Source organism: Sardina pilchardus, chromosome 14 (assembly GCF_963854185.1).
Source record: "Sardina pilchardus chromosome 14, fSarPil1.1, whole genome shotgun sequence".
Lineage (NCBI taxonomy): Eukaryota > Metazoa > Chordata > Actinopteri > Clupeiformes > Clupeidae > Sardina > Sardina pilchardus.
The window spans coordinates 23,907,273-23,930,793 of NC_085007.1; the positions used below are offsets into that span (position 1 = coordinate 23,907,273).

Here is a 23,521-nt window from a genome sequence, read left to right on the forward strand (position 1 = left end):
GTTTCTCCCTCTCCTCCTCCTCCTCCTCCTCCTCCTCTCCTCTCCTCCTGCTCCTCCTCCTCACTGTGAGTTGTCTGTCAGCATGTCGTACAGGGCCTGGAGGAGGCGGTCGTCGCGGTGCCGGTAGGGCTGGTTGCCGTAGAAGCGCTCGCTGTAGTCGCGGTACAGGCTCTCCTCAGGCTCCCGCTGCTGCTTGAGCCGCTCCAGCGCCTGGTAGAACTTCTGCTCGGGGATCCGCTCCCTCTCCCTCTCCCTCTCCCTCGCTCTCTCCTTCTCCTTCTGTATCTCGCGCTCCCTCGCTTCCTCCCTCTGCTGGGCGCGGGTGGAGGAGGCGGCGGGGGGCTGAGGCGGGACGGCGGGACTCTGCCGGTTGAAGGCCGACTGCAGGAGGCGCAGGAGAGCCAAGGAGGAGGTGTTGGGGGAGGAGGAGGAGGAGGAAGAAGAGGGAGGTGACTTCTTCTCAGGGGTGGGAGAGGGAGGTGATTCTGGGGCAGGGGGCGCCTTCTGGACAGGCTTCAGCGTTGGGGTTTCCTAAAAGGGAGAAAAAGTACTTAGCACTTAATTCAACAGCTCAACAGCATGTACCTTGTACATGTTTATTGTATGTCCTTAGTTTATATTAATTATAAGTTTATACTGTAATAATTAGCCATTCATATAATAGTACACACACACACACACACACACACACACACACACCTGCATCATGGCCTCCATGTGCTCCACACCACGGCGGTCATTCTGGACGGCGTTGTAAGGCGTGTAGACCCTCTGCTTCTTCATATGATCCGGACGCTCGGAGGTTCCGTGGAGGATCAACTTCCAGCTCACTATCTGCCCTTCATTCTCCATACGACCAGACTGAGAGAGAGAAGGAGGGAGAAAGAGAGACAGAAAGAGAGAGAGAGAGAAGGACAGAGAGGAGAGAGAGAGAGAGAGAGAGTGAGCGACAAGTGAGGCTTATTGCTGTACCATGCCAGTGAAAAGACCCGGCTGGTTCTGTGAGATGAATGACTGAGTGCAGTGCAGTGCAGGGCAGAGTGATGTACACAGGCAGAGAGAAACACAATGGCAGACCATCAAATATTCAGGAGTCAGTGGACACAGATGGAGAGGGGCTTAGAGGCAGGCTGGATGAAAGTCATATGAAAGGAACATGGTGGCCACAGAGACATGAAGGAGGAAGGAATGAGAGTTGCTCCCATTCCCATGTTGAGGGGGAGGGGGGGAGAGGAGACTCACGGTGTCTGTGATCTTGAGGGTCCAGGTGCCGGAGGGGTCTTCTCCCCAGGTGTGGACCGACATGAAGTCCCAGTTTCGGAAGCCGTTAGTGGACGTGTCTCTCTCGCGCTCTGCCAACAGCACTGTGGTGGTGCCTGCACATATTAAAAAAAACCTCTGTCAGTGTGTGTGTGTGTGTGTGTGTGTGTGTGTGTACGTGTGTGTGTGTGTGAGTATGTGTGTGTGTGTGTGTGTCTCTCCATCTGTGTGTGTGTGTGTGTGTGTGTGTCTCTCCATCTCTGTGTGTGTGTGTGTGCATGTGTTTGTGTGTGTGTGTTGTGTTTGTGTCTCTCTCTATCTCTGTGTGTGTGTGTGTGTGTGTGTGTGTGTGTGTACCTGATGGGGAGGTGAGTGTGATGTGCAGGTCTCCTCTCCTGGTGTACTCGATGCTGGCCTCCAGCTGCACATGCTCCAGTGAGGTCACAGCGTTCTCCTGACCAGCACACCCCTTAGAGGGGATCTCGATGGTGATCTCGCCAGCTGCCTTCAGGGGTCTGAACACACACACACACACACACACACAGACAGGAAGATCATGTGTTTTTAATTATGCAAATTCTTCTGGAGAACTACCGTAAGTCATGAGATGCTTATCCTGTGCTCTGGTATGTCAACAACAATAGCATTGGCAATGGCAAGTACAAACCACACAGTGGGGAAAAAAAGTTAAATGGCAGGTGTGTCCACAACAAACAATGACAACACACATAAGACAATACAGGGTGAAGTCAGTGTTTGTGGGTGAGAGTTTTACCCTGCGTCATATTTGTGTGGTGACCCCATCCATCATGCATGGAACAAGGAACATGCGGCTAACGCTACTTCCGCCTCATCGCTCCATGTAAATGATCCCTGATCTAGTCTGTCCACTCATTCACAGGTGACCGAACAGGAACACTGTTGCCACGGGGCTCATGTGCTGATGAGGGGGGGCTGCCCTCACGCGCTCGCTGCCGCCTGAGCTGTTTAGGAGTTAATCCCACAGACATGAATGGAGCGTACACTTCCGAACCTCCCGAGTGCCGGATTAATAATCCCGGTGGATTAAATAGGAAAAACGCAGCATCTACTATCCACAAACCAGGCGTGGACACGGCCCCTCGACATGTGACGGTGACCGACCAACCAACCAACCAACCGACCGGCCGACGGACCACTCCTGAGCCAGGTGATGCTCGCTCTCACGGTGGCGCGGACGCTCGCCGGTGTCTCATCACAAATGACAATGACGGCGGGAGATTAACGGGCCAGCGCTGATTAGTCTGGTATTAGTCCAGTGGAAGAAACGGGACGTTTCCGCTCTCCACCATGGGCTCTCATGCTCAGATTAAAATCATTTCATTTTCATTTTGTGAATTAGGTTACATCATTTCCAGCAACGTGTGGCTTAATTGCATCCTTGCTAGTGTTCCATTGCTGTTGATTTTAGTATGTGTTTAGGATCCGAAGTTTAGGAATTTAATTTAAGTTTAAAAAGCTGAACGATTCCGGTAAATGGATATGGTGAAATGACTACTACTACTAATGCTTACATCTGTGGTGGCTTTCTAGAGAATGGGTTTATGATGCGCTTCCTGCTTTAGCAGATTTTCCTGAAGCAGACCACCGGATTATTTAATCCCACAGGGGAGAACACCCATCTGCTCAGGTGCACTCATTCACTCAGTTAGTCATAGCACTGAATCACCAAATAAGACATTCACAAATGGCAGCAATCACCTCATGTGTTCACACTCACCGTCACACTGAAAAAGTGTAGGTGAATATTGATATAAAGATAAACGAGCATCTGTGTCGTTTATCTTATTGTATAATGCATATTGCATGTAGCCTACTCCTGTCATGCATAAACAATGTTTTGCTGCAACTGTAGATATGTATAAGTTGAAATGTCGAGCCATCTGAAATCTGAAGGCGTGACGAGGTGCTTGGCTAGTCTCAAATCAGCAGTTATAGACTAGTTGACTGGTTCACACTCATAACTGTTCTGGTTTGATCCAGATTCAACTCAGAAAAAAAACTATAGCATTTTTCAAAAGTACAGCGAACCAAGAATGACAAAATCGCCCAATGTGTTTCTGTGAAAAGCCCGTTGTAACACGCAGCTTTAAATAAAAGGCAGATCTGTCGGGTTCATGACCTTGTGGTGCATCAGAGGGTTTTTAGACATCCACAACACCAGCTCATCGGCTGCAGTGCACAGCGGGTGGTGCGTCTTACATCAATACATGCACCCAAATCTCATCTCTCCTCGCTCATCACCGACAAGGAAAACAGAGACTTAGGATGGGCACACACACACACACACACATGCACATACACAAATACACACACACAGCAAATCCGTACAGATCATTTGCTAGTATGAATGATACTGCATTAACATGCATAGCAGCAGATGGCAAAAAAGAGTTGAGGAGTTTATCTTGCATGTGTGTGCGTGTTATGCATGTGTGTGTGTGTGTGTGTGTGTGTGTGTGTGTGTTTGGTGCATATTTATTGTTATGTGTGTAGCTCTGGCGTGCCTGGTCTGGCTGTAAGCCTGCATTCTGTACAAATGGTATTTACAAGAATGTCTGCATTTCCTACATTAGTGTGTAATGGTGGTCTTCACTTAATGAGATTACACCCTTGGGTTTCTTGAAATGTCTGGCTGCAGCTGGACTGCATTACTGGAAAATGTAAAAAAAATATTCCACAAATACTATTGCAGACACATTCAAACTTCAATAAACTAGCGATTGAATAAATAACTGAATGACAAATCAGTATTGAACAACGTGTTTCTTCTGCCAGAGGGAAGGAAGAACTGCTAGTTCCAATCTCCAGATCAAAGCTGCAGCCCCTAAATGTGAACACGGTGTTGTACTGTACATTGTGTTGTACATGGTGTTCATGCAGTAGAATACAGGGCATGGGACAACCTGTGCAGGTTTTCTATCTAGGTCAGATATGTGAGCCAAAATGAATTAAAAAAAAATAAAGCACTAATCCAATAATCTATACACACCCTCTCTCATTCATTCATTCATTAATTCATATGGATGACTTGTCTCTCTTTCTCTCCCACACACACACACACACACACACACACACACCTGGGCTGGAAGGTCTCATCCCTGACGATGCACTGCGTCTTCTCCGGCACGTGCTTCCAAGTGGCCGGGTCGGCCAGGTCCACCAGGGCTTTGGCGTTCAGGAGGCCGAACCCGAACCTGCTGTTGACCATGAGGCCGGCCCCGTTCCTCTTCCAGCCTGGGTTATTGGCCAGCGGGTCGAACTCCGATGTCCACACCACGATGTGCTGCAGGTCTCTCCAGGTGAGTTCCGGACTGTGGTGTGAAGAGGTTGAATGTTTTTATTTAGCACTTTGAGATCATTGATTTGATGTAAAGTGCATTATACATAAAATGTGTTATTATTATTATTATTGTTATTATTTAACCCCATAACTTTATATATACACACTAAATAACAACAACTATACTATGTCCTATAATAATGACTATGACTACTAAACATTAAATAACGATGACTATAGTAAGTGCTACATAAGAACTATAACTATTACTATTAGATGTGACTAGAGCTTGGGTGTTCCCATGCTGCCTTGCGCGCGATTTCATTCACGCTGCTAAGGCAGTCTGGAAACTACCGCCCTAATTTTTGCCTGAGATGGGGGACCAATCACAGAACAGGGGGGAAAGCAAGATGATGATGAGCTATGCACAGACGCATTTGATAGAAAATGAACGTCTGGTTGCCAGACCACGTCTCATTTGAGAAGTGGTAGGCGCTAGCCAGGCTAGTCGGCTATTAGAATTGGGACCAAATGGAAGGTCAGGTCAGGTGTGGCGGTACACTGCAGATGGACGAGCATGGACATACTTCTGCTCGAGCGCCAGGGCGAATATCCCAGCAGCCAGCGGGGCGGAGGCAGACGTGCCCGTGTGCGTCTCCGTGCACTCGTTGTGCAAATCAGCGCTCGTCTGCAGAGAGAGTGAGAGAGAGAGAGATGAATTAGCACAGAGCAACACCACACGTGACTCAGCAACATGGCAGCACCGTGTACTCCTGTGTATGAATCACACACACTCTTGTGTGAAACAGACCAAAACTAACTGATTCACACATCTTCAGTCAGTATACGCACATGTGAAATACGAACACTAACGTGACACAAATTAATGCACATATACAATATGTATTTGATAATAATGATATACTTTATCATTATAGGCTTGATTTTATATAATATACAGTGCAAGTTGTGAAACAGCCAACACAGTCAAACATGAGTCAAAGTGGGCTGACCCGATGACAGGAAAAGGACCGAGATGATGGACAGACAGCACTGAGTCACATCCGCACAAATGCCAGGGATCGATGGCATCGTCTAGTCAGCGCCCGTCAGACACGACTCAGAGCTGCCCGAGTCGTGCCTGGTGCTTATTTTAGCCCCGCTGTTCTTACCGAGCGCGGTGACAGCAAGACAAGCAAGGGGGCAATTTTTTACGTGGTGTAAATTTCATGGCGTATAAAGTTTATGGGACGAGCCTGGGAGAGTGAGTCTGCTGGACTGTTTCTCGCCTCACCCAGACAGACAGACAGACGGGGGGCGGGGGATGTTTATGAGAGAGGGAGACATTGAGAGATGAATAGACGGAGCTTATGGAGCCATCATAGACTGCCACAGACTGGTGGTAAACAAGAGAAGGAGGGAAAGGACCTGGCAGAGTGGGTGAGATGGCACGAGAGACAGAGGCTTTTCAAGGAAATCAATAGAAGCAATCAAAGACTGCATGGTAGAGTAGTCGTGGGACAGTAGCCAATGGAAAGCTGTACGGGAGAAATGGAGGGAGATGGGATGGAGTAGAGAGAAAGAGGGAGTGGGAGAGACAGACAGACAGACAGACCGAGACAGAGAGAGAGAGAGAGAGAGAGAGAGAGACAGACTGAGACAGAGAGAGAAAGAGAGAGACAGAGATAGACAGGCAGACAGACAGACAGAGACAGACAATAAGTGATGGGGACAGAAAAACAGCCCAACACCCAAAGCATATGACTGAGCGTGATGAGAGTGACGTCTGAAGAGTGACGGCTGAACTCACGATCCTCTGGTCGGTGTAGTCTCCGCTGCTGTAGGCGGTGGCCAGGGTGGACGAGCACTTCTCGGCGTACCACGGCGACAGGCCCTGCTGGGAGGCGCTGCTGATGGAGATGGTGAAGATGCTGTCAGTGTAGCCGTCGCAGTCACAGTTATCGCCCTGGCGACCGCCGTTACCAGAGGCCCACACAAAGATGGACCCCTTCCCATTTCGGCCCTGAAACGGACACACACACAAACAAACACACACACACACACACACACACACACACACACACACACACACACACACACACACACATTCATAAAACACAGGTGAAATATATATTAACAAATTTCACTTGGTTAATCAACCCTATTATTGATGTAGTTTCTGTTTCTAGGTTTTTCACTCTATCTATTTTGTCTCTACTTATCTCCCGATGTGTGTGTGTGTGTGTGTGTGTATGTGTGATGCTTATTCTCCAGGTTTCTCCGCCCGTACCTTCTGGATGCCGTACTCAAAGGCCTTCTGGGCGAGCCGGCCGGGCCCCTCGACGGTCTTGCCGTCATCATTGGGGCCCCAGCTGGCGCTGTAGATGTGCACGTGGTTGGGGTTGAAGCCGATGGAACTGGCCTCGATGGCGTCCGTCACGATTCCGTCCAGCATCCGGATCCCTGCACGGAGAGACGGGAAAAAACGACAACGGTTAACGCAAGTCCTGTAGCTAAGGAACTACATGGTTTTGTCCCTCAGCTGTGAAGAGCAGCACTCAAAGTCTGAGTAGCAAGTTGCTACTGCTAAAGTAGGTACTGTAGCAATAGCCATTTCACAACAGCGCTACCTCTGTTCAGGATAATACTGAAAATAGTGTCGCGACCACCACACGCAAGTATAAACGGTTACAGCGCTCCCTGTGACGTAACTTTGTCGCACGACAGGTCGGGAATGGCGAGTATAAGGAGCCTTTAAGTGAAATGCTGCATCTTTTAGAATGATGTACACAAAAAAAGCTAAATGTGATTTGGTAGCCATTTAAGGGGTATTCCACGTCTTCTTACAGTACATACAGTAAAGAGGAACATTGCTTTGAAATGATACATTCTGAGTCACTGTGAACCACAGCCTCTGCTTAATGACATGTTGATGTTAATGTTGATGATTCAATTATGTAAATTGTGTTAGAGGTGTTCAAAACAGACCGGAGCATAGGGGAGATGGTGTAAAAGATTTGGGAAATTATGTAATTACCTGCAGCTAAAAGTCAGGCAACCCTTCCTCTCGCACCACTCTCATCCATAAAAATTAACCTCAATCTGATAAGAGTAGGAACAACAGGTCTACCTTTCTCAGTTCTCAGAATTCAATTAAAGGTCCATGTTTCCACCATTACCCTCAATTATTCCACGATTAACCCTTCAACCTCTCTCTCTAACTCTCTCTCTCTCACACACACACAGACACACACACAGACACACACACACATACACACACTCATTCACTCGTGGTATGTAGCACATACACACACACACACACACACACACACACACACACACACACACACACACACACACACACACACTGTAATGTGTCTGCTTACCTCCAACCTTGGAATTGTATGCGATCCCGACTCCACATTTGTTGTTGTCAGCCTGCATGGCAATTTCCCCAGCACATCTAGTACCATGCCTAGAGAGAGCGAGAGAGAGAGAGAGAGAGAGACAGAGAGAGAGAGAGAGAGAGAGAGAGAGAGAGAGGCAGACAGAGACAGAGACAGACACAGACAGAGAGAGATCATAAACAGATGAGCTCACTGAGTATACAGCAGATAAGGATATTTCCCAACAGATAATCCAGACAGAAAGAGAGAGCCATTAAAGAGCCAGCACAACTCATCTGCTGCGCTCTACACATGATGCTCCTGATGAGGAGCTCTGACTAAAACCACAGGGCCGCTGAGAACAGACGTGATACACTTCCTTCTTGTGCCCACTCTCAGTCTCACCCATAACAGCTCACCAAATGAATGATAAAGCATGATTTACAAGAAGACAATCATTACAGTAACAATACTGATAATCTTGACCGAATCTTTTCTATCTATTATGATGGCTCAAATTTAAACCATTAGTCTAAAATGTAGCCTCTAAATAATTGATACAACTAAATATAAAAAGCTGAGACAACCTATGCAAATACACCTCTCAGAAACACACACACACACACACACACACACACACACACACACACACACACACACACACACACACACACACACACACACAGTGAACCACTTGACTGTCTTGTTTGATAGTATTGTGTGCTTGTGAGGGTGTCTGTTGTTGAAAGCTGCAGTAATGACAGGCCTTCATAGACTGATCTCTCTCCCCAGTCTCCACTGAAATATAAATGAGTCTGTATGGCACAGGCGATTACACACAAGCTCGTACCCAGCTCTGATAACTAACGAGTGGACCAACACAAAGGCAGAGATGAAGAAGGGTGTGTGTGTGTGTGTGTGTGTGTGTGTATCAGTGTTTGAAACCACAGCCAGCACAGCTGGCAGGGAGTGAGTCATCCAATGAAAGGCTTTGTCTGAGAGAGAAAGAAACACGACAGACAGAAAGAGAGAGAGATGGAAAGAGAGAGAGAGAAAGACATAGAGAGAGAGACAGAGAGAGAGAGAGAAAGAGAGAGAGAGGGAAAACAAGGGAGAACAAGAGTGAGGGAGAGTGCAGAGGAGAGAAATTAATGAGTGTTTTTCCTCGCCGCCGTGGCTCTGAAATAATTGTTGCATTGCGCAGTGTGTGTGCTCCACGTGTCCTCCTGACGCACTGGCCCTCCGCCCGCACCACCTCTCCCGAGCCGCCGCTCTCTCCCGACGCTCCACCGTGTAGCTCGTCTGACGGCTCTGTCTCTATCGGTTTGTGTCTGGCTGCACGTCTTGTTATTCCACTGTTTTGTGCGCGGCGTGTCCACAGTCTCTTTTCCTGATGTTTTTCCCTGTTATGTGTGGATGCACTGCTGTTTCTCACATTACGCTCCTGAATCTCCCTCATATTCTAGTCTATTCTTGTTCACTGACTAACATTTAATCCATACGGTCATATAGAGAACGTGTGTATTTTCTAGTCTCTGCTGCGATGGTCCACATCTTGTTTTCTTTTTTCCCCACTAGTACCACTCAATTTCCTTTCAGCCTCACAGACATTTTATAATTGAGTTAGACTAGTAAAAGCAGGAAAATAAGGATTCTTTTACCAACAAAGTAATATAACGGGAAAATATATTACATAATGTCGTCTGTTGGCTAGAATTAGACGCTGACTACAGATGGACCCACTTTGAGATGGGGAGTAATGTGTCTGCCTCTGAGTTTAGGATGCTAGTTTGGGCTGCTGAGTTCAATTCTGAGCATGTTATGCAATCACTAGGAGCAAGCAACAGGACGGAAGTGGATTACACAGCCATGTGCATGGAAAGCAGACCTTTTAGCATGCAGCTACCGTGCTCATGTCCCCCCCCCCTCTCTAATTCCGCCTCCATTTAACACATTTTTTTGTGTGTCACTCTCCATATCCTTCAAATCCCCGTCTCCCTTGTGCTGTCTCGATCGGTTTAGAGTCTGTCCATTTCTATCAATTCCAACACATGTCAACGTGGGTCCAGCAGCAGCTGCGAGGAGTGATGAAAAGTCTAAAGTGTTGATCCTGTGTCTTTGAGGAGTTTCAGAGAGAAGTCTGTATCTATAAATGGCATCTTCTCCCCTGCATCACCAGTGACGCAAACCCAGACAGAGACAGAATCTCCCAACGCTACACTACCAAAAACAGGACACACGGTTCCCCAGGGACACATGTTGATGGGTCACTGGTAATACAAAAAGAGTAGCTGTGTGCACATCCCACCTTAAAGGTGCAGGACAAATGGAAAGTAGCTTCAATAAAAAGAATATAATGTCCGCAACACTGCTATTTGGTCCCATTTAATGTTTAAAAAATCATTAAATGGGAGCAAACATTAAATGGGAGCAAATGGCAGTGTTGCGGACATTATACAGTATTCATTATGTCACTGGTAATACCTAATAAATATCAGTGAAATGTGCAGTATCTATACAATCTAACACATTATAGTCATGACACTTCTATGTATTTCACAAGGACCTTTCATATATTTATGTGTACATACTGTATATACATCATTCGGTCCAATGCTTTGAGTAAAAAATCATGTGCAAAAATGCTGAATAGCCTACATTAGAAATGTCATGGCATGATGACACTACTGAACATGTGTACACAAATGTAACAAAATGTCGATGCCCTGACCTTCACAAACACAGCCGCCTAACATCCTTCTGCAGAGCTCCTGATATTATCAGAAACGCTGAATACTACTACTACTACACACACACACACACACACACACACACACACACACACACACATACACAAACACAGCCTGTATGGCTCCAACCGGTGGACAACAATTTACTGCACAGACCCTGAGTGTGTAAGCAGGATGATGACTTAATACCAATGCTGATGGCATCTCTCAGCCAAAAGCTTAGGGGGAAATCTTAAAAACTCTCAACTGACGTTTTATGAAAAGCCTAAAATGTTGTTACAGACTGCATTCAGTGGTATATGACAACTGGAATTGATGTAACAATAACGGACAACATCCCTTTACATAACCACCCCACCTACCCCTAAGTCCCTCGTTCGTTAAATGGGCAATAACTACATAAATAGAATGAGCAACTTACTTATTTTCATTGGTGGAGTCGTAGCGAGGGAAGGGGTCGGGGTCATTGTCATTGAAGTCATAGCTTGCTGCTGGATCCTATGAGGAAGGCAGAGAGGGGAGAGATGCATGAAGTTAGCATCAGGTGTTTTTCAATGTTAGCGTTATGCAGAAGGCAAATGGAAGAAACTCTGCATCAAAGGGAAGATTTGGCATTGGGTAAAGGAAACAGATCTAAGGGAACAGAAACTAAACTGTAAGAGACTGGAATAGTACATCAAATAAGCAGTTAGCTTAGTTAAGATACAGTTAAGATTAACAGGATTAGCAGATATTGTATAGGAGCATACAAGACAAACCATCCCAGCCTAAACTATTACAGATATGGCTGAGGAAAATATCCCATTTGCTCGTGTGTGAAATCTCAAGCCAGGGGCCTAATCAACCCATTCATCTACGTTCAAACAAATGCTTCACTCAGGCACTCTGTGGAACTGATGTGATGGAAAAGGTTTTATACTGGTGAGTCAGTATCGCTATGACGACAGCGGCGGTCGAGTGAAAACAGTCACTTCCTGTACATGGACACGGTCCATCATGATTATATTGCCCTTAGGGTCAATGCATAAATGATGAGTCATACCATCAGTGCCATCTATTTGGAGCAGAAGTCCAGTATTTCATCTTACATTTTCCCTCTTTATCATCTGCCATCTTTGGTCTCTCTTTCTCTTTCTTTCTCTCCCTCTCTTTTCTAAACAGAATCAGAATCAGAATCAGCTTTATTGGCCAGGTTTGCGTAAACAAACAAGGAATTTGACTCCGGTTAATCTTTGCAACACTCAACAATAACATAAAAAGAATAAAAATGAAAATACAGAACAGTAAGAACAGAATACCGTAATTTCCCGACTATTAGCCGCGGCTTAAACATTGATTTTGCAACATTTCTTCTGCTATGAGGTTAATACAGGGGGGCAGTTAATATGGTGTTTTGTTTCTTTTAACTTGCATAAAACACTGTCCTGCGGCTTATACACAATGCGGCTTATACAGTATGTGGGAAATTACTGTAAGAGCAGTAAAGCTATGTATAACAATAAATACAGCATGTACATTTGCAAATAAATATGGGTGGGATAAGGTAATGCAGTTGTCTGGAGGGGGAGTGCGGCCTTGTTGTCCCTGTCAAGGTAGCCATGGTCGTGGACACCCCAACAGGCACAGGCAACATGCAATATACAATTGAAAAGGAGATTAGGAATAGATGCACTGCTTAATATGGCCTTCACAGTGAGACAACAGGTATTCCTGTCTCATTTGCTATGTAGGAAACATGGAGTTCACAGTGGAGCCAGACACATGTCCAGAGGAACGATGCTGGCACTAGGCATCCTCCGATGTGTCAATCAAATGACATGACCATGACACTTACTGTACATAGTTCACTTGACTCTCTGGGCTCTGTACTTCTGAACACAGACTGTATCTTCAATCTTTAGTATATTTTACTTGTTCTTTTTAGTCATGTTGATTTGTTGATTTGCTTTTTATCATCCTGTTTACATTGTAGTGTATGTTGTGTGTGGTGTCTGGGACCTTGAATTTCCCCTTGGGGATCAATAAAGTATCTATCTATTTAAAACTCCAGAAAGTAACCGACAATACATGTTGGAAATGTGGAAAGGTGCAGTTGGTATTAATGAGTGTGTTTGCCTAGTGTTTGCCTCAGTGAGCGTACACATGTGTCCAAGTGTGCTGTGTGTTTGTGTGTGGGTTAATGAAGGGCTCTCTAATTGAGAGCTGTAATTACACAGTGAACAAGAGCGGCTCCATCTGTGTGTGCTCAGCAAGTCCTATCTCTGCCTCCTTTATGTCATCTGTGTGTGTGTGTGTGTGTGTGTGTGTGTGTGTGTGTGTGTATACCCAGCAGTGAGTTTTATAAACAGAGCTATCTTGCCAAGGCCGGTCTATGGTGCTTGGACGTGAATTATGTTGGGGCAACCTCGCTGGCGTAAAAGCACTTCAACCTCATCTAGTTAACCCGTCCTCCTACACAACAAAAATATGACAGAGAGCTCGAGTACACTCAGACGTAGAGTGCATATCATACGAGTGTTGTTCAAAAATAGTACTGGAGTGCTGACGCTCAATGAGACTGACAGGATGAATCGCTCTCAATGGTTTAAGTTTTTAATATTCCATTAGGCTGCCTTGCGCAAAGTGCCGTGAAGGATTGTGCTCAGCATGGTCTGTGGTTAATTTGTGACTGTGTGTGTGTGTGTGTGTGTGTGTGTGTGTGTGTGTGTGTGTGTGTGTGTGTGTGTGAGTGTGCGTGAGAGTGTGAGTATGTGTGATTGTGTGTGGTTGGGCTGGAGTTGCCATGGGAACAGGCATACGTTCAGCAGCATGGTATCCGCGGGCGTTGCCTTGACGACGGGGGACTTACGTAGTTGGGGTAGATGTCGGTGTGATTCCACTCCAGCCCGTCGTCCAGCACGGTGATGACCACGCCCTTCCCCGTGATGCCCTTCTTCCACACGGGAATCACGTGCAGGTCAAGCTTGGGCAGGGAAGGAGAGGTACGCGTGTCTTGCTGGAAGGACAGACACAGAAAGGGAGAAAATGAGTGTGAGAGATGGGGAGAGAGAAAGAGAGAGAGAGAGAGAGAAGGGGCAGAGAAAATTAAGCGGAGAAAGGAAACAGGGAGAAGGAGATAAAGTAATTCGATTACATCATCCAGAGCCAGATCAGATCGATAGGACACAATGAGCTACCGAACAACAAGATGTCTCTCTGAGTCTTGACAAAAAAGCAAAGATGTTTCTGTGTGTTTCTTGTGCAAGAGGGTCAACATCGCTTTTTCAGAATCCAATCACTGCCACAGCACAACCGAGGTCTAGCCTCTCTATGCAGTCGAATGCATGGGGACGCAATCTGCACGCTTGACCTTTCTAATTGTCAGGACGGTAATGGGACATAAAAAAGGCCTTTTGTCTGGGCATAACACCTCTCTTGTCCAATCCAGTGCTGCTGCCAGTAGATTACACCACAGGAGTGGACACCCTGGAGGACACACTCCTACTGATGGAAGTCATCAGGATGCACACTTGACTCACCACTGAATGACCACTGAGTTCTTTGGTATACAATAAAACATTGGATTCACGGAGCTCTCATCATTTTTTCCTCCCTCCCTTAAAACAAAGTCAAAACCACATGAAACATCAAATAATACCAGAAAAGAATGAAATTGCCAAATAATGACATCTGAATGCAACCCAATGCATTTTGCAATGCAATATGGTGTCCTTGTTTGCCTATTTAGAGGCTTGATGTGTCACCATACTTAAAGTATTACAATCTTATGCAAATTACAATAATAAAGGAGACTAAAACTTCTGTACAATTCTAGTAAAAATCAACAACCAAAATTGTCATAATACTAAATTCAAGATATACTGTATTACCTTATCTGATTCCCGATGTAGGCTATAACTATAGAGAAACCCCCTGCTTACATAATGAAATGCATAGCTACATTGGCCTGTGACCTCCAGCAATGTGAGCTAGGCTACTATCAGCAGCATCTCAGAGTCATCATGATTACAGGCTCTGGCTAAGTACCAATGATCCCCATGCAGGGCATCGGCCAAACTCATCAAAACAAAGCACTTCTTGGACAAAAAACAAACAAACAAACAAACAAGTGGAGAACACTGCAACAACCCAGCTCAGCTACTGCAATGAAGGAGATTATGACATCATTATGGTGAAATAAGATTCATTTAATGAAACCAATAAGTCATAGTGGCATCCAGAACTCAATGCACACTACGAAGTGTACAAGGCAACAACCAAACAATGAAATGCCACAGATGGCAATGGATTGAACACACACACACACACACACACACACACACACACACACACACACACACACACACACACACACACACACACACACACACACACACACACACACACACACACACACACACACACACACACACACACACACACACACACACACACACACACACACACGGGTTTGTTTAGCAAGTGTCATGCAGTATTCATGTAAGTGTGGTGGAGTGGAGAAGAACTCCCTTCCACTTATCATTAGCATTTTAATTAGCTAATCAGCTGGAGATGGAGAGGAAGAGAGAGACGGAGGACGGAGGGGAGAGAGAGAGAGAGAGAACAAGGAAAGAAGGAGAAAATGGAGGGCTTCACTTCTCTCGCTTTCACTCACCCACCCACCCACACACACACACACACACACACTGGAGAATGAGTCATCGCTGCGATCTCTATTTCAAGGAGAGATTAGTTCTAGGGAGGGGCAGAATAATCACACTCACACACGTTTCTACACACACAAACATACTCACGTGTATAGACACACACACACACACACACACACACACACACACACACACACACACACACACACACACACACACACACACACACACACACACACACACACACACACACACACACACACACACACACACACACACACACGTATACTGTACGTGTGTTGGGAGAACATACATGTGTATGTAAGTCTGTACAAATTCTGTTGGCTCTTCAGGTTCATGACTCTTGACATTGTGTGAGGGCTCCAGCTTACTGTGACTGTACGTCCCTCTCAAGGACAAGACAATTCAGGAATTGTATTTCAATTTCCTCATTCTATTAAAGGTGATGTGAAAAAAAGTAAACTAAGCTGGTGTACAGCGTCATTATCACATATTAAGCCGACATTTTAAAAGTGTATCAAATACACTACTTCAAATGATCAATAATTATGATTCATATAGCGGAGTGGTAAAATAGCGAGTCTGGTGCCAGATGAGGACAGCCCACTACTTCAGGTGAAAAGTAGCACTACAGCCTGTCCTGATACTTATACATTAAGCCCATTCATTTGGTCTCACATGTAGCAAAATGATTACATTTAGTGATTGTGGCTTAATATTTTGTTTAAAATATATTCTAACTAATCATAATCATTCTAATTAATCACAACTTGATTGTAGTCCTGGATTTCACTAGTTCACCATTGGATTGCTTAAAGTGAGTGCAGAAGGGCAAGTTTTGGCGTGGTAGCTGGCCGTGGTCCTGGGATGCCATTAGCGGAGATCACATGCGAGTGATGTCCACTAACACCCCTATGGATGAGGGGTAATTTGGAGCTTAGAGCTAATAGTGAAATGGAGGAGCAGGGGAGGAGGTGGGAGGCTTTGCAACTCCAGCATAACGTAAAGGACAGTAGGGAGGGTTTTATACTGCATGACTGGAAGTGGGATGAGTGATGCCTGTCAATCAACCCTATGGGCTCCTCCCGAACTTTGTTTAGAAAACATCATTAATGCAAAGCTACATTTGACTTTTTCAAGACGTTTAAAATGGTATGATCCATGTCTACCCATACACTATCTGTCATCCCTATTTTGCCAGCATTTTCAACTGTGAGTGAAACAATATACAGATTCCCCCCCCCCCCAGTATCTGGTCAAATAGAGCTCATTTTCTGTAAAACATCTTTAGTCACATGTTTTGTGACTGATGTTCTTGTGGCTGACAGCTCAATTTCTGAAATATGCATTTTTATTAAGACATGGCTCACAGCACAGTTATGGCAAATGGGCCAACCGTGATCATGTGAAAAGGCTATATTTAAAGCCTCTGGAGCATGCAATTTTCTGTCTAGTTTTGACAAATTGTTAAATGCTTTTTTTCCCATTGAGCCTACAAGGCTCTATAGTTGATATCATTATTAACACGCCCACACTCGCTATCTATTATCTCCAGCCTGTACCACACAGCTATAAGATCATTCACTTGCTGCACTTCTAAGGGACCAAGTTGGTTTAATCAGCCGACATCCTTACTGTCTCTATCTATATTTCAATCTCACAGGTTCTCCGCCTCTTACTACAGAACAAAAAACGACAACCAGGCCAAACTGGACAAATCTGAGAGGCCAGATCAACAGCATGATTCAGAGAAGCCTCCGTGACGTCGAACGTCTCCGAAAACCCTGTGCACAGCAGGTAGAGCCAACGCCATGATTAAGTAGTATGAGAGCGGCGGCCGATGAGTGTGGCAAGTGGGCATTTATGAGCAATTCCATTAGGGAGGCTAAAGCAGCCAGGATGAAATAAAGCTCGACCAACGCAGGTGACTCAGACCTTAGACGCGCTGCTGTATTTCAGGGAATGTGGTTCAGGCAACCAATTTCACGACACACACACGCTTTAGCTCTCTCTCGCTCTCTCTCTCTCTCTCTTTCTTACACACACACACCTCTCACACTTATTTTTTTGACTTAATTCAATCTGAGGCCACAATGAACCCAAAGACCATAATTGTAAAAAACTGATGCAGAGTAATGCAGAACCATAGCATGTCCTAAAGCTCTCTTGATCCTGACAGACTAGTCTGTTGACTAGACTAGACTAGACTAGTCCGACTAGACTACTGTGATACAACCCTTATCAGCTTCATAACATAGAATAATATGTCAAACACACATTATGTATAGTAAATAGGCTGTGTAATAGTCACTGCACAAGTGGAAACTCTAAATCTGGGACAGAGATGTTCCTTTGAGCTTTCTGGTCTCTCAAACAGAACCTTTAGCAAACACTGCAGCTTCCGCTTTCTGCATAATATTCAACTGCGCGCGCGCATGCAGTGCACGCACACACACACACACACACACACACACACACACACGAAGAGGAAGAAGATTGTAAAACACAGGAACTAGAAATCTCTGAATCCAAGATTGCCCAAATGAGATGCCACCAGTAAAAAAAACAAGAGAGAGAAGGGAAGGGAGAAACTAGGCTCTCCCACACACACACACACACACACACACACACACACACACACAGTGCAGGCAGGGGACTCACCAGGTACCACTGCTGGTTCCACATGGGGTCGCTGAAGAGCTTATCCGCCGAGCAGCTCGTACACTCCTGACCCAGAGGCGCTCGCTTGGCCCGCCTCTTCTCATACTGCTGCTCTGCCCAGGTCACCTGAGACACACACACACACACACACACACAAAAGACATGACACATGAGCCTACCTACGTATGTGCAAACAGATTATAATAACTGTGCCCACACACATAGGATGGGTTTCAACCTCAGCGCTGACTAGAAAGCAAGTAAACACTAGCTCGGAGAGCACTTGTGTTTTTGGTGAAAGGAAATTGAGTTGGCCTCAGTCTTGACAACAGACACAGACAGACACACAGACACACACAGACACACACAGACACACACAGACACACACACACACACACACACACACACACACACACACACACACACACACACACACACACACACACACACACACACACACACACACATATATAGTAGTGCCTCTCCAGATGTGCAAGCTGCTTATGCCATTATAATGCACCCTGCCTTTTTACTGAGCACTAATAACAAGTTGGATAGTCCCTCTCGTCTTTAGCCGAAGGATGCGGAATCCATGATTTCCAAAAAGAATTAAACCAGAGAGGGTTAAAGCGGAGCGAGAGGCGGAAACGTTCGCCCATTTCCGCGTTCTGTTTTCGCAAAGTGGAGGGGGGCGAAATCCCCCTTTAAGCAGACCTAGAAAGTGACGTTACATTTGAACTGAACTGCTTGCCGATCGATATCCCACTATGACGTCTTTGCAACACACCTCTTTAAGCAGACAGGAACTGTTCGAATTTTGCTTCCATAGAGATGCATGATGTTGCTCTATCTTGTCAGTAATGAAGGATCTTTGATTAAACATTTTGATTAGTCTAAACACAGGATAAATACAGAATCCATCTCACTGTGGCCCATCGTACAGGAGCTTTGGCCCAGATATGACAGCGGCATTTCTGGATCATGTTTAAATATGGTTTCTTCTTGGCATTGTAGCGTCAACCAGCATTTGTGGATGGATCATCAAACTTCTTTCCTGAGTCCAGGCAATGCAGTGCCATCTGAGGCCCCAAAGATCACAGCCATCTGATATTGTTTCTAGCCCTGTCTCTTGTGTACAATGATTTCTCTAGACATTATGTGAGAAAGATGAGGAAAGATGAGGAAAATTCACCAAATTGTTGTGTTACTTGTCTTGCCCAAACAGTTTTTCACAGATTGATTAATACATCCGTATACTTCTGACAGACTCTGCCACAATCACAATCTATGGAGCCAGTTAACCTGACTAGTTGTGAAATACTCGCCTTTGTTTTCTTTAGCATTAGACATTCCCAGCATTCTGTTGCCCCTGCTGCCACTTTTTTGAGATGTGTCGCAAATTCAAATTGAGCATTGTAGTTTTCATGGAATAGTAGGCTACAATTAGTCAATTTCAACATTTTATATGTTGTCTATGTCCTATTTGCAGCTAAATATGGATTTACATAATATCACATTTTGTTTATATTAATAATCTACACTAAATTCCAACTTTTTGGAAATGGGGTTGCACACACACACACACATACACACACACACACACACACACACTTTCTCTCTCTCGCTCTCGCTCTCTCTCTCTCACACACACACACACACACACACACAAACGCGACAGACAGAAGAGATAGGATGAACAGGAAATCTTACCCGGTCGTCTTCGGCGAGCCTCTTTGTTATATGGTCGGCACTTCTTTTGGCCCTGCTAGGATGACTCCGGTGTTTGAACAAATATAGATTTTCCAGCGCCCCAATCTGTGGAGAACAACAAATTACACTCCATGTCAAAATTGTTTTTGCCTAACCTATTCCAAATACATTGAAATATCTCCAGATATCTCTGGTTCTTTATCTTTATTTGTACTCTTCAGCCACAGGTAGTATGCCAGAATTGCAGTAAATATATTGTAGCTGTGATTTAATTATTAATATCATCTAGACTATGTGTTGCTAAAGATGGTCATGGTTTACTGAAGGAAAACTGGAAACCTTATAAATTAATATAAAAAGGAATATGGAATTTCTAGAGCTGACCTTTCCATGATATCACAATTTATTATGGGTGATGTGCAGTCAATAGGTTTCAGATTCAGATCATTTCAAAGAAATACAATACAAAAACTACATTTTGGATTTTAATACCAAAGGAAGGTATTAGCCTACTTCAAACGTATGTAATATCATTTTAAATGCATGCTGTTATGCATTTATAACTCAGAAAAGAAGGTGAAATGTCTAGTCCTCATTGGAAACGTTCAACATCGGAAGTGAACAATGGCAATACAGTGTGCACAGACCGGATTCTTCCGCCGATGCAATTAATTAATGTTTACATAGGGTCTGCTTGGTCAACAAACGGACCCTCTACGTTTCCAGTCATAGGCTATTTATGGGTTTTATCAGGTCTCTTTCCACAGGTGTATTAATCAAGCGCCATGCAGTCTGCATTCATAACCTAGATGCTTGATTTTATACACCTGTGGAAAGGGACCTGATGAAACCCATGAATACCCCCATCCGAAACACCTGTTACTCATTGTTTGGCGTCACATTATGCGCAGAATCGTCATTATAGTAAACTAATATAATAGCCAGTCTTGTGCTGATAGTAGGCTACCCAGACATGTTAATGTTGACTTTCAGGCACTAACACTCCTTACAGACAGTTTTAAAACATGTGCAACTCAGACATCAAATAAAGACATGACCAAGTAACAAGTAATGTTTAAAACGCTGCATATTACTCACACTAGTAGAAGCAGGATATCTTTATCTGATATAAACAGGAATCGGGAGTCTGCGACTCATTCGTTTAAGGAGAATGTATTTGAACTCTGGTCGGTTCATTTTCATAAAATGGTTCATGGTTAATCATAAAATGAACCAACATTTTAAGAGATCAATGTAAAGCCCTCTTAGTTTTTACACACTAAAGCAAACAACACAATTATTAAAAGATAACTACACTTCCTGGCAACGGGGCTAGAGGCAACAGGGCTCCTGATCTCCTGGCTTTCACATACATGCAAAGTGCATCAGTCCATGAATAAAGCCAAGAGGTTGAAAGCCATACCCATCATCGACACCAGATTGCTAGTTCAGGAGCGGCAGCATAATGCATTTTGATCGTGAGACCTGCTCGTGCCTACCTGTCTGATTAGTTCGTAGTCGAGCTCTCTGGCGATTAAGCTGGCAGCATCGACACCCCCGGGGATCTCCACAGCCCACTCGTTCAGGTACTGTCTGTTCGCCGCTAAGGCGTTCACCCCGGACACGGCAATACAAAGAGCTGCAAGAACACTGTTCATAATCAAGGCGCAACATCTCAATTCCATCTCAGATATCTGGCTACTATAGAGAAAAAATATATATATTTCTATACGTGTCTGACTGGACAAGGCAAAACAGCAGCGGAGAACACTAAAAACACGAAACAAATAAATAGTAAGAATATCCGTTACAATCTTGTGGTCTAGTGTGTTGCTCCTCACGAACGTTGGTAGGTTATTCTACGCCTAAATTAATCTATAGGTGAGGAGACTATTCTTGAGCTGCGTTTACGTGTAATGAAACAATTCTCAGATGCACGGAGGAGCGAATCGTGGGGAGGGGTGGGGACGACCGCACGTCAAACTACGAAGGGGTCTGACGTCAGTTTCGATTCTACCTGGGGTAGGATGTTGGCACGGGTCCCGAGGGGGCGGAGGGCGGGTAGAGAGGATAGCAGAGGGTGGGAGGGGGATAGGGGTGCATCTAAAAATAACAATCTCCTTCTTATTCCGACGAAGACAGCAGAGCACTGGAATTAATGTATGATAAACATGCCTCTTTGGGTCTGGATCTCACATTCTCCATTGCCACTACATTGAGTCATACACAGCAAAATAACTTCCAGGGTCCTTTGCAGGCAAGGTTTTGCTGAGGCTCGACCCCAAACCGTAGCCAATATGCTGTAACTGTGTTTCCTTGGTATATGAGACGCTTGCTGAACCTTGCTGAATGGTTTTCCATTTCCATAATATCACAAACGTTGTGATGAGGGATAGGCCTTCTTAGATTGATGGTATGTTCTCAGTTCCTTGTTGGTGTGCCACAACAACCTTCAGACAGAGACAGGCTATGTCTCATCCATTTTTTGTCCTCCGAGAAAGGCATCTCTAAGGATGCTCTCGCCTCACCTCCTTCTGGTGACGCGTTGGCCGGACCCACGTCACTGAGTTGCAGTTTCAGTACCATGGACAGAGAGACTCGATTGAGCGCCTATCTGTATAACGATCTACGTTACATTTACTCATTAATCTGTCGTAATCTATTGGCTACACAATGTATGAAGGTGAGATATCTGAAAGCGAGAATCACATATCACTCATCGTTTGAAAGTTTCATAATGCATTGTTTTTTGTTTTTGTTTTGTTTTTTAAGAACTGATCAGCCATGCAGTCTCTTGACGCAATCCAAGAGGCAAGAAAACAACCCATGAAGAATTGTGATCCATGAAAATAATTGTGATCCATGAGAAACAAACATTAACAGATGTAAGATATTTTTGCTGTTTTAAAGGAACATAGACATTTAGCCTGATCAGGTAGCATCTGTTTTGACAAATATCAGGCAATATTCGCTTCGCTTGTTGTCGCACTGTTTTTTTTTCTTTTTTTTCTGTTTTTTATAACCTCTTCGCTTTTTCTTTTCAATTAATTTTAACGTCAATAGATAGGTCCGTGTTTGGTGTCATGCAGTGTCGATATTTTCGCCATTGCTTATTGTCTGAAAAAAAAATAAAATAAAAAAAAATAACCCTCGTGCAGAGATATTTCTAAAACCTGTCACATAAATCACGTAACCCAGTTCTAACGGGCTAAATCTTCATGATTTTCATATGTTTGATATAGCCTATTACTGATACAGTTCTCAGACTATATGATTAAGTATTTATTAGCTTAAATCTTCTGCCTGTATTCATGGGTCTACATGTTCATTTCAAAACATACAACCAGAGACGGTTGAAAAAAAAAATCTTTGATACAACACTAACATTCATGTTGACTCACTGGATCCAGTTTTCACTGCAGTGAAGCAGCATGTGTGACGTTTACAGAAGCCGTCAGCAAAGAAGAGACTGCCGAGAGTGCAGGAAAAATAGAGAGGATATGACGGAGAGACGAGGAGAGTGGCAAAGCGGTCCCACAGTATCAAACCCCTGAGCAAATAGGTTCGCGGCAGGGGTCACACGTAATGATCCACTACCTAGCAACACCTGTTTGCATTTACGCGTGTCATTTACATAGCTAACAGACATGTAAAAAAAGGAACAAAAAGGGAGGAGGTGATTCATGTCGTCATTGACTTTAAATTTGCGAAGAAACTGTTCGAGGTTGAATGGGGGGATTAAGAGAGAAGGGCAGAGGAAGGAAG

The 23,521-nt window shown here is 44.6% G+C and overlaps 1 protein-coding gene across 1 annotated transcript; it reads right to left on the reverse strand.

Moving 5' to 3' along the window:
* Positions 1-43: 43 nt before the first annotated feature.
* Positions 44-21,662, reverse strand: pcsk1 (proprotein convertase subtilisin/kexin type 1). Its single transcript, XM_062554178.1, has 14 exons — positions 21,256-21,662; positions 19,757-19,861; positions 18,047-18,172; positions 13,567-13,713; positions 11,140-11,216; positions 7,969-8,057; positions 6,873-7,045; positions 6,393-6,605; positions 5,170-5,270; positions 4,380-4,613; positions 1,618-1,775; positions 1,243-1,376; positions 700-861; positions 44-531 (listed from the first exon to the last, which is right to left on the reverse strand). Exons 1-14 carry the CDS (start codon positions 21,439-21,441, stop codon positions 61-63), a joined length of 2,376 nt encoding a protein of 791 aa, XP_062410162.1. The 5' UTR covers positions 21,442-21,662; the 3' UTR covers positions 44-60.
* Between the last annotated feature and the right edge of the window lie 1,859 nt (positions 21,663-23,521).